Source organism: Vespula vulgaris, chromosome 18 (genome assembly GCF_905475345.1).
Source record: "Vespula vulgaris chromosome 18, iyVesVulg1.1, whole genome shotgun sequence".
Lineage (NCBI taxonomy): Eukaryota > Metazoa > Arthropoda > Insecta > Hymenoptera > Vespidae > Vespula > Vespula vulgaris.
In genome coordinates this window covers 1,110,001-1,123,577 of record NC_066603.1, presented here as the reverse complement: position 1 = coordinate 1,123,577, position 13,577 = coordinate 1,110,001, and the positions used below count along the sequence as shown (strand labels likewise).

Below are 13,577 nucleotides of genomic sequence, written 5' to 3'. Positions count from 1 at the left end.
GTATATATTCACTTGAGTTTTGCTCCAGTCTGCTGCAGTCTGCATACTCGCATATTTAATAAGATCTTACTAGCCTTGTTCCATGGAAGCAAATTCACCCTCTTCTACTACCATCCTTCTCCACTCTCTTCTTCGATGACTACGAAAGTATTCGTGTAACATCTAAAGCCAGTTTGCCTTAGGCTTCAAAAAAGAGATTCACGATCATACCTTACTACTTACTTACTTACTTGCTTGCTTGCTTACTTACTTGCTTATTTACTTACATATTTACTTATTTACTTACGTATTTTTTCTAATATCGAAAGGAAATTTCTTGCAATTTCGATGAAAACTTTTTCCTACGCAAGGATATCGTACCAAGGGAAGATGGAAGATAACTTTGTGTATATATATATATATATATATATATATATATATATATATTGTATGTACAAAATATACACACATACACATTTATGTATCTATGTATATATTTGAAGTAGATACGAGTCTCGTAAAGCAGATCGACGATTTTCCTAAACGATACGGTATTTGCTATGATTACTTCGAATACTTGCAAGATTTATCTTTCGGCATTAAAGAAGAAGATGAGGATGTATTGGAAATCGATGAAAAATGAGATCGATTAAAAGAGATTCGAGAGGAAATAAATCATCTTTAATATAAGAAAAGAAGACAAATATTTTTGATACAATAGGTATCTTTTTAGAACGATCAAAAAGCTTTACGATACTTGCATCTCATCTTTCTTTTTTTCTCTTTTTACTTTTCCCGCTTATCGAGGGAAATAATAAGGAGAGAAGAGTACATTGGTTGGTAGTCTTACCTGTACGATCGTGGTACTTTGGTGTGGTACCGTTCGTTAGTTGAAGAGCGTTCGGGTAGAAAGCCACGAATAGATAAAGTTGAAGAAGAAACCCTTGACCTCTTTTCTCTCTCTCTCTTTTTCTCTTTCTCTCTTTCTCGTCTGGCTCTTTCAATGGGAGGGTACCGAGACAATGGAAAGAAAAAAGTGTTAGTCTGTCACACATTCTTTCCTGCTCTCTTTTTTCTTTTTTTTTTCAGGGATGACATTTTTTATGCTGGCTACGAATCGGAAGACCGTCGCCCTTGAAAGAGAGAAAGAGAAGAAAATCAGGAATTCTTAAAATACATAGTTACATAGATAAATAGATAGATAGATAAATAGACAGACAGATAGATAGATTCACAGATGGACAGATACATCAATCGATCTCTTTCTCCAAAAATAAAAAGACAAAGACTTCTCGGCTATGTATTTATTCAAAAATCTAAAGGGTTTTCCTTTAACATTTTCAGACCCTTTCTCAGAAGCGCGTTCAATTAAATGATAAAAGTAACACGTTTGCGTGTCAAGGGAGATCGAAGGGAGGGTGAACGCGTACAGGGGGAAATAGGGGAGAATGAGAAAAAGGGATGGTTGAAGTTGCTACCAGAAAAGGGATGAAAACGGGCCGAAGGTCGCCAAGGGATCGAAGTGAACCAACTTCTTCGCGATTTCCATATGAGAGAGAGAGAGAGAGAGAGAGAGAGAGAGAGAGAGAGAGAGAGAGAGACCCTCTCTCTTTCTTTCTTTCTCTTCTTTTTTCGTCTTTCGTCTTTCTTTCTTCGTTCTTCCCTTGGGCCCTGACCCGCTTGCCACGTGAAAAAGATCTCTCCCACCATCTCGACTCGTTATCTGCACTTCCCTACGAGTAGAGTAGAGTAGAGATAGAGAAGGAAGATCCGGCTGAATCTTTTCTCCTTCTCCTTCTTCTTCTTCTTTTTTTCTTTTTTCTTTTTTTTTTCTTCCTTTAGCAACGCGTACTACTCTTACTACTACTACTATTACGCTACTACCACTACTGTTACTGCAACAGCAACTGCTACTACTATTGCTGCTACTACTACACTATTACCATCACCACTACTATCCTTCTCGATTGAAATACGAACGAGAATGTTGTATCCTTTTCCCACCTTTCTCTCTCGCGCAAGCATTATAAAGGGAAGAAAAAAAAAAGGAAAAAATGAAATCGGGTGACGCGTCGCGCTTCTCTCGAAGCTAATTTTACACTTCCCCTACTCTGCTCTACTAGCGTGAATCCAAAAAGACTCACGATATATAGGGTGTCTCGTTTTAGTCCATCCTTCGAGATAATATCGAAATGTGGGATATATTTTTGTTGATTACAACTCGAAACGGAAGGTTCGTATATCTTGTGAGTATGAGATTATACGGATTCTTTTTCTTCTTCTTCTTCTTGAATTTATCGATAATGAGGTATTTTGATATTTAATTAGATCGATTACACCATAGAGACACCCTGTACGTTGATAGACATTTTCCACGTCGGGAAATCGAACACGATCGGTCTAAAGCAATAGAGAGAGAAAGAGAAGCGTGTTCGCGTTTGGAGTATTTGTCAATGCGAAAGGCGCGTGCAAACGATCGTCGAGCGGTATTTAACGCGTTAGTCGACCGTCTCTAATCCCATCGAGATAGCTGAACGAGTTGGTGACGTTCGTTGACGTACTCAAATTTCAAATTTCAAGTTTGTTTCCCGCTTTGCGTCGACGAGCGCATTAAATTCTCATCGTCGTCGTCATCGTCATCGTCATCGTCATCGTTATCGTTATCGTTATCGTCGTCGTAACGTTTCGTCTGGCCATAATTATTTCTGATACATCGAGGTAAAGAAGAAGAAAAAAACAAAAAAAGAAAGAACAAAAATGAAGTAAACAAGAAAGTAAAGGAGAAGGAAAAGAGCTAAAAGAGAGAGAGAGAGAGAGAGAGAGAGAGAGAGAGAGAGAGAGAGAGAAAGAGAGATCTCGAGACCGTCGACGTAAAGGGTTGCTTAACGAGAAAGCCATGCGTGTAGTTTACTACACCAGCAAAGCTACCCTGGTAAAACTTAAAAGAGGTAAATTCCCAAGAGTAAAAACGCTTTTGAAAACGATTAAGCTCGAAAAAGGAGGAGATGGAGGAGATGGAAGAGAAGGAGGGGAGGGAGCAGCTTGCGAAAACGAGTTTAAAAGTTGCCAACGTTTAAGCTCTCTCCTTCTTTAAAATGGCCGAAATTTATAAGAAGAGCTTTGCGGTTAAGCCTTCGAACTTTTCCTTTCTATTTGCAAGCGAGCAAGCAAGCAAGCAAGCAAGCAAGCTAGCTAGCTAGCTAGCTAGCTACCACTCTATCTTTCCCTGTCTGCTACGAATTCGAGAGGAAAAGACAGAGAAAAGGGTTTGCAAAGTGGCCAAGGCTCCCTCTCTGTCTCTCTCTGTCTCTCCCTTTTTCTTTCCTTCTCTCTACCCCTTTCTTTCTCTCTTTCTCTTTCTCCGAGTAAAAAACACCGAGACAAAGATAAATAAATGGACGAAGAGAGAAGAGAAGACGGATATGGATGGTTGCTTGTAGGAACATCGAACGAAGGGACGTGGAAATATACAGAGAGAAAAGTGTTGCCAACCACTGGACCGTTTTAACGATGCCTTCTCTCTTTTTCTGTCTGTCTCTTTCTCTCTCTCTCTCTCTCTCTCTCTCTCTCTCTCTCTCTCTCTCTCTTCCTTTCTTTTCTTTTCTTTCTCTTTTTTTGTACACCTATATAGAAGAGGGGAGAGGCAGGGACTAGACCATGTATGCATATACATGATCCACATTGCGTATACCCAACGGACATTGGTTTACGGAACGTGCATCAACCCCTGTGCTGGCTGGCTTTCGTCTATAGAGCCACCGAGTACATTATGTAAGCTCGTGTAAAGCCATCGTGCGTTAAACGAAATCCGCCATAGTGCATGCCCGACGGACGATGAAAATCCGCCTTTTCTCCATTCACTCTATTCCCATCCCTTTTTCTACTATAACTTTTTTTTCTTTTTCTGTCTGTCTCTCCCTCTCTCCCCCTCTCCCCCCCCTCTCTCTCTGTCTATCTATCTATCTATCTATCTACCTATCTATCTATCTATCCATCTATTCGTCTCTTTTTCGCTCATAGTTGAAAATCCCGACATCGCTCGAATAATTCATATCCGCGTTGGTTCCAGTCATCGACATTATCAACCCTCGTTCGTCGACCTTATCTTCGTCATAAGCTACATTTCTATAGCAATCGATTCGACCATGTGAGATAGTAACTTACTTACTTACTTGGATAATGCTACCTTGGAAAAGCGGAAGAGAGGAGAAGCAGAAAAAGGAGAAGATCTGCTAAGCCGACAAAGGTTCCTGTTTTTGAACGCATTGTTAAAGCCACAAGAGTGCAATAGGTTCTCTCTCTTTCTCTCTCATCGTCCCTCCTTATCCCTCTTCATACATGTAAGTACACTTAGTACGTGCTCTGTTATTCGAGAGAAACGTGTAGCCCTGCTAAAGGATATATCTACTCTCTTATCGCTTACACTCCGTGCCCAGAATAAATCCTTTTATACGTATTTATACGCATACACATACGCCCGTATCCATGTAGGGTAGGCATACGTTCGAATGTAAAATTAGAATTTAAATATAACTCCCCGCGAACCAAGACGCTCTTAAAATCGTTTTCATCAGTGATTTCTTTATAATCTATTATTTCTTGATTGCTATGTATTATACAATATATACTTTAGAGAATTAACTGAATTCGTACGATGAAACCAACAGAACCGTGGGTTATGATAACGTTCCGATCTTCCTAACTTCCTTAACCTTCGCGAACGCATTCTCGTGTTAACGAAGACCTCGAATTATCCACGTGGTCGGAACTTTGAATTGAGGTCGGCTAAGTGTAGTCCTCGACGAGACTTAGATATTTAAAATACATATCGTGGAAAAATTTTCTTTTTCTTTTGCATATATATGTATATTTACGTATATACGTATATTTAATATATTATTAATCGTATTCATATCTGTACTATTTAATTAAATTAGAAATTAAATTTGAAGAAGAAATGTGGAGAAATCAATTTCTTTGTTTCTTTCTTTCTTTCTTCCTTTTAAGAAATATTTTTAAATATGAAAATTTTGTTACAACGTAATATTATTATTCGTAATAGAGAGACATTACGCAGAGACACTCTTTCGAAGAAAATTTAATCCTTCGAGATATCTTCGTTCACGTCTCTAGCAATTTTCTAACGTCGTCCAGGAAATGTTCCGTGATATCATCGAAGAGGAAAACCATATCATGTCAGAAGCTATAAATATCGAACGATCTTGGTAACGAAATCGAATTATTATCTATCATTCTTCGTTATCTACGAAACTGGAGAATGATTTGCTTTACAAATAAAAAAATAATTTTAATAATAATAATTGTAATAATGAAAATAGAACTATCAGTATTTCTTCGTTAAACTTTTAATTGGAATATTCAACGTCGAGTATCTGAGAGATTCTCTTACGTTAATATTTTTTTTACTCGTAGCAATTAAAATAACCGAACGTTTCTCTCTTGAAAAAATGTTAGAATAAATACGTATGTCGGAGGAGGATGAAAATAAAGAAAAAGAGAAATGAAAAAAGAAATTATCATCTCTGATGGTTGCACGAACGCGAAATATCAGCACGTCTAGCCGGTTAATATCGAAAGAGTATCTTGTTAGTTGATTTTTCGAAAAGGGTGCATCATGGATGCGTGGCTTGCGCACTTTGCTTTTAGCAAGGGCCTTTTAACCTATAATCTCGTCTACGTGTATATCGATTTATATACAGGGTGAGCCGATAGCAGTAGATAGTACGTCGAAGTAATCATTTTACTATACCTTGATAAAACGTTTAACGTTAGCTACTTTTTCTTGTTCATTTCATTTCATTTCATTTCGTTTCATTTCATTGCATACTTATACGTATAATTTTTTTTTAACATCAATTCGAGTTTGTTAATTAAACGAGAGATCAAAAAAGAAATTAATATATTCGTAATATGTTATCTAAATTAAACATATCGTTCGAAAGAAATATCGTTAATAGAAATCAAAAGGAAGTACCATTTATGACATTAGGGCAATTTTTTAAAATGTCGAAAATTTGTAGTTTTCTTTTAAAAAAAAATTCTACCTCGACGATCGCATTACGCGTTTCGATCATATCGTTATGTACGTTCCCTCTTTCTCTGTCTATCTGTCTCTCTTTCTATATATATATATATATATATATATATATATATATATACACGTACATACACGCACATATATATAACAACGATATATATCTACATGTACATACGTATATAACTGTAGTCTGACATGATCGGAGTTCATAGGAACTTTTTCACAAGGCTTTCACGGTTCGTCAATTTGTAAAGGGTTATTCATATTTTCTACTACCATTCGTTTAGTTTGAAAGATAGAATTTGTTTCAATAAAGGAACATGAAGTATGAAAAGGAAAAAACAAGGAAAATAGAGAGAATAGGGAAGAGAGCAAAAGAAAAAACAAAATTAGCGAAACTAAAAGCGTTGCCGTGAGGATCTTTTTTTTCTCTTACTTTTCTTTTCTCTTCGTCGCGGTGAATTCGCTAAATTTTCTCTCTCTTGCTTTCTTTCTTTCTTTCTCTTTCCAGGTCCAAGTCGAAATTCCTTCCATCTCGAGTTTCCTAGACTCGCCTCGCGTAAATAGGATTACATTATACACCCTTCGAGATTTTCGCTTCGCCATAACCCGAAGGAACGTCTGCTCGTGAGAGTATTCGTAAAACTCATAAGGAAGTTCACGCTTGTTTTTGACATAAGAGGGAAAACTCAAGAGCCCTCGCCTGAATCTATTTACTTGTGTATACGATGATATATCTGCTCAACCGTGAAGACACAACCTTTACCTTATTCCCGTCAAACTTAGTAATTAATTGTATCAAAGGGGATATAAGAGAGATGGATAGAAAGATAACGAAGAAAGAGCGAAAGAGTGAGAGAGAGAGAGAGAGAGAGAGAGAGAGAGAAATAGCATAAGAAATAGTTTATTCTCATGATAGACAATCGTTGAAACAAAGATAAAGCAACGAAGAAGATGTACGGAATGAGTTTCTCCGGATGTTGCTTGTCTCCTTTTCGCAAACTGAAATTTCAAAAGCATCGGGATAGAAAATGCCACTCTGTATTTGCTTTGGTCGTAAAATGAGAAAGAAATTCAAACTTGAATCGGTATATCTGTGTATATACGGTGTGATCCAGATAACGTGATCGGTATAAAATATTTGATCAATTTTTACATTACATTTCAAAAGTAAAGCGAGAACTTTCCAATTTCATCTCTACTCGTTTATAATGAATTATTTGAGAGAAATAGAAAGTTTTAAAGAGAAGAAGAAAGAAAAAAAATAATAATACTTAATAATAATCGTCGAATCGATGAGATAAATTATGGGAGAAAGAAAGAAACAAAGTCAAATATTTCGAACATGTTGCATTGATAAAAAAAGATAGTCGAAGTAAAAATGTTGGAATGAATCGAATTACACAGTTCACCCTGTATATAGAATAACCCACAAAAATGATTCTAGAAGTGTATTCATATTCGAGGTCACGCAGTAGAGAAAAGGAGTCGCGCTGTTTCGGTAGCACGAGACGTTAACTTCCTGTAATCGTGTCGTTGCCTTTTGGAAACAATATTCGGTTTGCAAAATAATTTGAATAAAGCGACGACCCCAGCTTGTGCATGAGCTTGCTTGCTTGGCTCGCTTATTTGCGTTAAACGCTCTTCTACCCACACGTTCCGGCATGATATTAAAATTATTTTTAACCCTTTAGAGAGAGAGGAGATTTTGAAATTCACCTGTTTACCAATGTATTTGTGTGTGTATATATATGTGTGTATATGTATATGTATGTATGTATATGTATTAGGTCTCTTGATCGTGATACGTGCCAAGATATTCGCCAGGATTGATTCCAGAAAAAAAAATATTTTCACGATTAGTATCTTCGAACATATTTTTTTCATGTGGTTTCCTTTAATCTTCGATAAGAACTATGTATAATTTTGCTATTTTATCTCTATCTTTATTAATCTTTCTACATGGTGCGAAAGAATTTCTCTAGTTGGATCAAAAGTTACAATCCTATTTTTTTTTTTTTTTTGGAAAGAAATAACTGATATTTAAAATTGTCTAAAAACTTCGAACGTATCCTGCATTTAATAATTTTTCTTTCTTTCTTTCTATTTGTCTTTACGTGCATTAAAATTTTTAATGATAAATTAACAAGCTCTTCTAAATTAGACGAGATCGACAAATAAAATTTATCATTCCTGCTTATTTATTTCTAATTATATTTGCTTATCCACCCATATATATATATATATATATATATATATATATATTTATATTTATATATGTATGTATGTATGTATGTATGTAAATATATTGGTAGAAAAATACGAGAAATAAGAGAAAGGTTTACCGATAAAACTTTCTCGCGAAATAACATAAAAAGAAAGAAAGAAAAAAATAAAAGGAAATTGTTCTCTGAGGGGAATTTAAAATTTACGAAGGCGATTGGCTCGTAGAGATGCGATTTGGATTAGGACTAGCTGAATTAACGTTCGTGGGACGCCGTAAAACGAGACCATCAGCACACCCTTCCTCCCTCTTTACCCTCTTCACCCTTGATCCTTGCTGGGGAGATAAACGAGCACTTTTTATTTCTTCGCCATCTTAAAAAAAAAAAAACAAAAAAAAAGAAAAAATACTCGTGGGAGCACGAACTTGTAAATCTCTTTCCTTTTCTAGTCCCTTTTTTCTCTCCTCTTTTTTATTCTTTTCCTTTTTTGCTTCTTCTTTTTTTTATTATTATTATTATTATTATTTTTCTTGGAGTAGATATCATTTCTCCTCGGACGATTCATCTTTCATTATTTCTATCTCCCTCGCTCTATCTATATCTCTCTTTCTCTCCCCCCTGTATATATATATATATTTCCTCATTTATTTTTTGTTCGTTTTAAATCCTTTTCATCTCATTTCCTTTTTTTTGCGTTTTTCGTTGAATAAGTCGATTGTCTTTACGAAAGAAAATAAACGACTTAGAAGAGTGAGCGAGTGAGATGAAGAGGCAGAGTTTAAAAAAAAGAAAAGAGAGAAAAGGAAGAAGTATATAAGGGTTGAAAGAATATTTTTTGCAAACGTTTACGGAATATGTATATATATATATATATATATATATATATATATATATGTTCACACGACGTTTATTACAAATACATACCTAGTAGTCAACCAGCAGAGGAAAATTGCTCAGGGTGCTAAGGGAAAAATCCACTTTGTACGAAGATAAATTAAATGCAAAGGGGGATAAAATTAAGGGGTGAAAATTTGCGTCAGGATTTGAGACTGGTTGGTGGGGTTGATGATGGTTCGTGATGGTGTTTCGCATATGTTGAATCGTTTAACTTTCATAAAACGAAATTTTCTATCGTTTCTAATAAGGAGAGAAACGTTTAATGGAAAATAACGAGGAAATGGTAACCGTCTTCCTTTGGTAATCGTGCGAGTCATTCCAATTTTAAATACGTAATCCCTTTTCCGGATCGAATACAGTAAGCCTCTTACCCGCCACCGTTGCAACTTTCAACATTTTTCCGTTGCTTTTACCTCCTAGGTGTACATCGCCCTACGAAAGTTCCCTCAACGTTTTCCTCTTCTTGCAATTAAAGTGAGAGCGTTCCAAATGCATATTGTCGTTCGAAATAATCGTCCTTTTACTCTTTTTCTCTCTCTCTCTCTCTACCTCTCTTTTTCTTTTCATCTTTCTCAATTAAAACCGTAGAAAAGTTACCCTTTTATTTTTATACCGTTCTTTTATTTCTATCGATTCACTGAATTCATTTCGTAGCAACATTCGATGTATATTTGTCGAGTCTTCTTATGTTAATATTAATATTGAAAATAACCTCTCGATTTTTTAATATAATTACTTTAACTTGTTTGATACGATCGATATTTAAATGTATATAAAAATGTTTGTATTAAAAAAAAAATTAAAAAATAAAAAAAAATAAAAAAGGAAGAAGAAGAAAAGAAATAGATACATAGTGTTTTTCTATAATGTCTCGAAGAAAGAACTTTTGTACGAGATTGTACATCCAATCCTTAAATCGACGTTACAGTGAATCTCGTTACCGTGGATTTTAAATACCTAATACCATCGCATAATCCGATCGATATCGGACCATTTCTTTTGATCTCGAGTAGGTACCTATATATCTATACGTATATAGAAAGAAAGAGAGAGACAGAGAGAAAGAGATGTATTCGTTGGAAGTAAAATTTGTAACGTTTATGAAGTAGAAAACTTGTGAGAAGTTAATTAAAATATCGTTTAATCGTGCGAACGTAAAACTACATTCTTGTTATTCGGCATTTCAAAATATTGTTGATAAGTATATATAGCTGTATATATATATGTGTGTGTGTGTTTGTATACATATATACGTTGGTTATTATTAATAGTGTATTATTAACAAGCAGTAACTCGATAGGAAAGCCACTATTTCAGATGGGAAGCGATGAATATATACTTACGTATATGTTGTATGCCCATATACGTATATTCGATTTCATTATCCTTTGAAATCACAAATTATGTGTTGTTGGTGTGTAACGATGTGTCCCGTTTATTAATAACCCAAGCCTAGCAAAGGTAACTTAATATACGCTTGTAAACGCACCAACCAAGAACGACTCAACTTCGAAGAGGAAAAGGAAGTAAGTACGTAGTACGATAAAGCGTCTTCTTCGATGTCTTGACTTCCGGTTAACGACGATCATTGGAACGAGTCAAAGAACCAAGTTACCTACCCTTTCTCACTCATATATCCACTTCCTTCGACCTAGATGACACAATTTAATTAAACTTTCTCTACCTCGCACAGGCAATTTCCGTTTTTCGCTATTTCGTTATACCAGGTTTCAACGTCTAAGGGAGAGAGATAGATAGAGAGAGAGAGAGAGAGAGAGAGAGAGAGATCATTTCCTGATCATTATCACTATATCGAGACTATACAGAGTAAATTCTCTTTCTGCAATATGTTCTTCGAATTTCATTTGACAGCTCTTAAAGATATATTTTAGTTAACAATATCGATATTATAATTACGAGTAATTAGGTGTGTGCGTATATATACATAGATAACAATCGATCTCTATTAGCAATACAGATTAAAAACTAGACGGATAGTTTTTGGCAAAGATAATTTTATTTGTGAACGAATACGTGGGTAGCAAATAATAATGACAATGAAGAAACGAGGAATCGATCGTTATTGAGATAATCGATATCATAAAGTGCTCGAGAACGCACCGGGACGAGAATTGGCCACGGTGCTGATCCTTCCGTCACGCTTTACCTTCCTCTAAATCGTCGAAACGACGAGACGACATCTTTTTCGCGTTGCCAGCCAATAATCGTTGAATCTCACGAAAGGTTCTACCTTTGGTTTCCGGTAATAGAAACGTCACCATAAAGAATGCTAGCAAGCATGAAGCAGAGAAGAAATAATAAACTGCGTAAGCACCGAGTATGTCGCCAATCACTTGATAAAGTTTAGACACTGCGAAACCAAGGACACCGTCGAACACAGTAACAATGGCACCGGCTATTCCCTTAACTTCCGTTGGGAAAAGTTCACCGATCAATGCGTTAGGTAGAGTACCCAATCCTATTTGAAATGCCACTTGAAAGAGTATCACTACGACGACGGGAAGAAAATTAGCGGAGGATACGTTGAATTTTTTAGCGTCCAACATCAAGTATATCGCTAGAATGGCTAAAGTGATCGATGAGCCCAACGTTGAGAATATAAGTAATGGTCGTCTTCCTGCACCTTCGACGGTCGCGGTTGAACACGCACCCGATACCAAACCAACGGCTAATACCAGTATAGTTGCGATGTTCGAATCTATGCCTACCGAGGCACGATTGAATAATACTTCTAAATATTGTATGGTACTGAAGTTGCCACTTAGTTGTTGAGCAGCTATCAAGCCAAGAATTATACAGAGAGCTCGACTATTTGTTGGCAGGAGCATTAGTTTAACTTTATTCAGGACAGTCTTCAGACCATTTTCTTCTTTGCCGTTGGTTACACTCGAGGAGGTGGAAGAAGAGACAACTTTGTTAATTCGATCGTCTGCTACTATCTTGTTATCCCTCGAGTCCTCGTTCGAGCCAGCTTGCAAAGCCAACTCCAGTTCTCTTCGTGCCTCGTCGCGGTCTCTGATACCTTTAAAGAAGGCTAACGATCGCGAAGCTTCGGCCTTGCGGCCTCTAGCAGCTAGAAAATGTGGACTCTCGGGGAACCAGATGAATGTGAGGATGAATACAATTGGGATGATCAGTAGTACGACGACCAAAGTACGATAAGAGATCCATGGACCTATGCTACAGGTCAAGAGTGACCCGGTGAAGACGTTAACCGCTATTAACGTTCCTAGGGCTCCACGAATGTTTACATCAGCCACTTCGGACACGTACATCGGATTGGTCGTGTAAGAAACGCCAACGCCAATACCCAAAATAACTCTGGCAGCGTAGAGAGCCGAAACCGATGTTGCAAAAAATACAATAGTCCAGCCGGCGATGTAAAATCCGCTAGAAAACAATAGACACCTCTTTCGGCCGTATCTATCAGCTAGATAGGCACCCAAAAAGGGACCGATCATCGAGCCAATCACGGTCAACGATACGATCCAAGATGACTCGTCCTCGGTTATCCTCATTGGGGCGTCGCTGTCCTTCGACATCAACTTCGAAAGACTCGTCGTTGTCCAACCATAAACCGTTCCAACTGCTACCATCGATAGAGTCGCTGTAATTACGACGAATTTTCATCGTTCCTCGTCTGAATTTTTCGGGTTGATACGTACATATCTTTCATTCTTGTTTACGTCATGCGTACAAATCATGCGGGATACTCCGTTAAACGCGTAGGTCGTATAATTATACTTATGTGGATCGCGAGACGTTTAAATGAAGGCTGTTAACGTTCGAGCATTAGCATTGCCCGACTAAATTATCTTGATAAAAACTTGTACAGATGGAATCTGCTGAGTCAGTCACAGAAATATTCAGACCGTTTTTCAAATTTAATGACCTCTTTAGATTACGGGAAAAGTGTGCTCTGAATTTTTTAATAGGCAGAAAAAAAGTTGACGCGTTAAATGACGAATCAAATAAAATATATATGTTTGTATGCATATGTATGCATTCATACATACATACATACATACGCGTATATATATATATATGCATTTTCGAAAGATGCACTTATTTTGAATATGCATCTTTAAAATAAATAATAAAGTTATTTCTTTTTTCATTCTTCGCATAGTTTCACATAGCACGTTCATTTTCCTCTCTCAAAAAGAAAAGAAAAAGAAAAAAATTCAGAACACTTTCCTTACTCTAAGAAAAAAGTTATTCAAATTTATAAAGTGCATTCAAATCCTTTTTTGAGTTTATTCATTCAACGAGAAATTCGTTCTATTCTAATTTTGAAATACTATTCTCGTTGTTAATTATATTCCACTTAAATGCCTCGTTTTTTGCAATCTAGAGATTTTTTTCTTCCCCAACTCGTTTTATATTTTTCGTTGTAT

The 13,577-nt window shown here is 36.3% G+C and overlaps 1 protein-coding gene across 5 annotated transcripts in view; it reads right to left on the bottom strand.

Annotated features, from left to right (window-relative positions):
* Positions 1-11,154: 11,154 nt before the first annotated feature.
* The window catches only part of LOC127070434 (facilitated trehalose transporter Tret1-like), a 7,187-nt gene continuing 4,764 nt past the window's right edge, over positions 11,155-13,577 (bottom strand). For all 5 annotated transcript variants that reach the window (XM_051008398.1, XM_051008399.1, XM_051008400.1 and 2 more), the window contains one exon: positions 11,155-12,787. In XM_051008398.1, coding sequence (XP_050864355.1) covers positions 11,316-12,787 — 1,472 coding nt within the window. In that variant the 3' untranslated portion in view covers positions 11,155-11,315. The remainder of the gene's footprint in view (positions 12,788-13,577) is intronic.